General features: G+C 43.0%; 1 protein-coding gene across 1 annotated transcript; it reads right to left on the bottom strand.

Moving 5' to 3' along the window:
• Positions 1 to 291: 291 nt before the first annotated feature.
• Positions 292 to 1,334, bottom strand: LOC137948577 (probable CCR4-associated factor 1 homolog 11). Its single transcript, XM_068794666.1, has one exon. It carries the CDS (start codon positions 1,111 to 1,113, stop codon positions 292 to 294), a length of 822 nt encoding a protein of 273 aa, XP_068650767.1. The 5' UTR covers positions 1,114 to 1,334.
• Between the last annotated feature and the right edge of the window lie 324 nt (positions 1,335 to 1,658).

Raw genomic sequence — 1,658 nt, 5'->3', positions numbered from 1 at the left:
TATCTGAAAGGGCTTATTGCAGCACTAAGATACACACCACCCTTAACATAAAAATCAGGTCAGCCACCTTTGCTTGAAGCAAACTCAAGTTTCATGGGAGGAACAAACACTTGTCGAGATTCTAAGTGCATTTTCATAAGAAAAAAAAAAAGAACTCAAATCTGTGATCGAATAGACATCTTTCTTTACAGAGAAACCAAAAATATTTGTAACGAAAGAGTTTGATTCTTTGTACAAAAGGAGCAATAAACGAATTCAAAGCTAACTAATTAGATACAAGAAAAATAAATCTCAATAAGCCCAATTCTTCTCATTCAACCCATATACAATTCCAGCGAAGTTGTTAGCCTCCAGCCCAAACTTGCGTGACATCTTGAGAAAAGTCTGACAAGTGAGAAGACTGTCTGAGCCAGCCTGGTGGGCGTTGCCCGCTGCGCGCTCCACCTGCAGCAGCTTCGCCAGCCGCTCTAACCCTCCGTAGAGATTCTTTTTGGAACCCATATACTTCACGTCGAACAGTGACGACCCAAAGAGAGAAGTCAGCAATTCCATGAAGTCGGTCAAGAGTTCAGGTAAGCTGCTCTGCGTCAAAATCTTGACGAGATAGCCGAAGTCGTAGGATCCGTGGAAACTGACCCAATGCACGCCGCCGTTACCAACAAGCCCGGAGGAGAACATCAAATCAGCGAAGTGGAGGGAAGAAATCCCCTCCCTCCTGCTCCGCTCAAAATCGATGCCATTCTCTTTCAGCATCGAGATGGCGCTGGGAGCATGGAGACTGCGGGAGACGTCGAAGTCGGAGAAGTTGAACTCCCAGGCGTAACGGCAGTTTGTACCCAGATGAGGGAGGTTTCCGTCGGCATCACAGAGAGTGAGTCCGAGCTGAATGAGCTTCAAAGCGTCTACATTCAACTTGAGCACCTGGTAACGGACTTGTGGGTGGTTTCTTTCACGGACGGAGGGCGACTGAAAAACACACCCAGGGAACTCGGTGTCCATGGAGACGTAGTGGAACCGAGGAAGCAGAGACTTGATCAGCTCAAATTCAGAGACAACATTTTGAGCCCACACCCGCCGGATCAGGATGACCGGCTTCTTCTCGTCGGCCGGCATTGCGAGTGAGACTTAGGGAAAATGGAGTGCGATTTGGGAAGGAAGAGCAAGAAAGTGATAGTGTCTGTGCGGAGGGTTATGGAGCGAAGAATTACAAGTTGAAATGAGAGAACTAACTTAGAAGAGAAGGGAATGGTTATGGAGCGAAGAGAGTTGAATTGGAAAACTGGTGGGAGTGTCTGTGCAGACTGCTGAGAGAGTGGACATAAATGTTAGAATCAGACTGTGTAACTAGGACTAGGAAGGTTCTTCCTTCGTTTTAGGAAACTCGTTTCTAATATGAATTGCTATCCAGGTGGCTTACGCGTTCCGGCTGGCGCCAAGATTAGAATCCGAATATCCCGATACGAAAGGTTATTCATATACTAAAATAATACTTTAATTTAAATAAAAATTAATTTATAAAATAGTATTTGCATATATACTAAGATATATATGTATTTTAACATAATTAATAATTGAATTTAAATTAGTTTATTTATTTTAATATAATTAACAACGACCTTTCCAAGTCAATTAATTAAATTTATTAACTAACATAAAAT

Source organism: Aristolochia californica, unplaced genomic scaffold (genome assembly GCF_029961685.1).
Source record: "Aristolochia californica isolate CCGP_79_NKW_82.1479 unplaced genomic scaffold, dmAriCali1.0.hap1 SCAF_13, whole genome shotgun sequence".
Taxonomy (NCBI): Eukaryota; Viridiplantae; Streptophyta; class Magnoliopsida; order Piperales; family Aristolochiaceae; genus Aristolochia; species Aristolochia californica.
This window is presented reverse-complemented; position numbering and strand designations above follow the sequence as displayed.

Excerpts from the sequence above, each read along its gene's own strand:
- LOC137948577 (XM_068794666.1), bottom strand. The coding sequence starts at position 1,113 with ATGCCGGCCGACGAGAAGAAGCCGGTCATCCTGATCCGGCGGGTGTGG.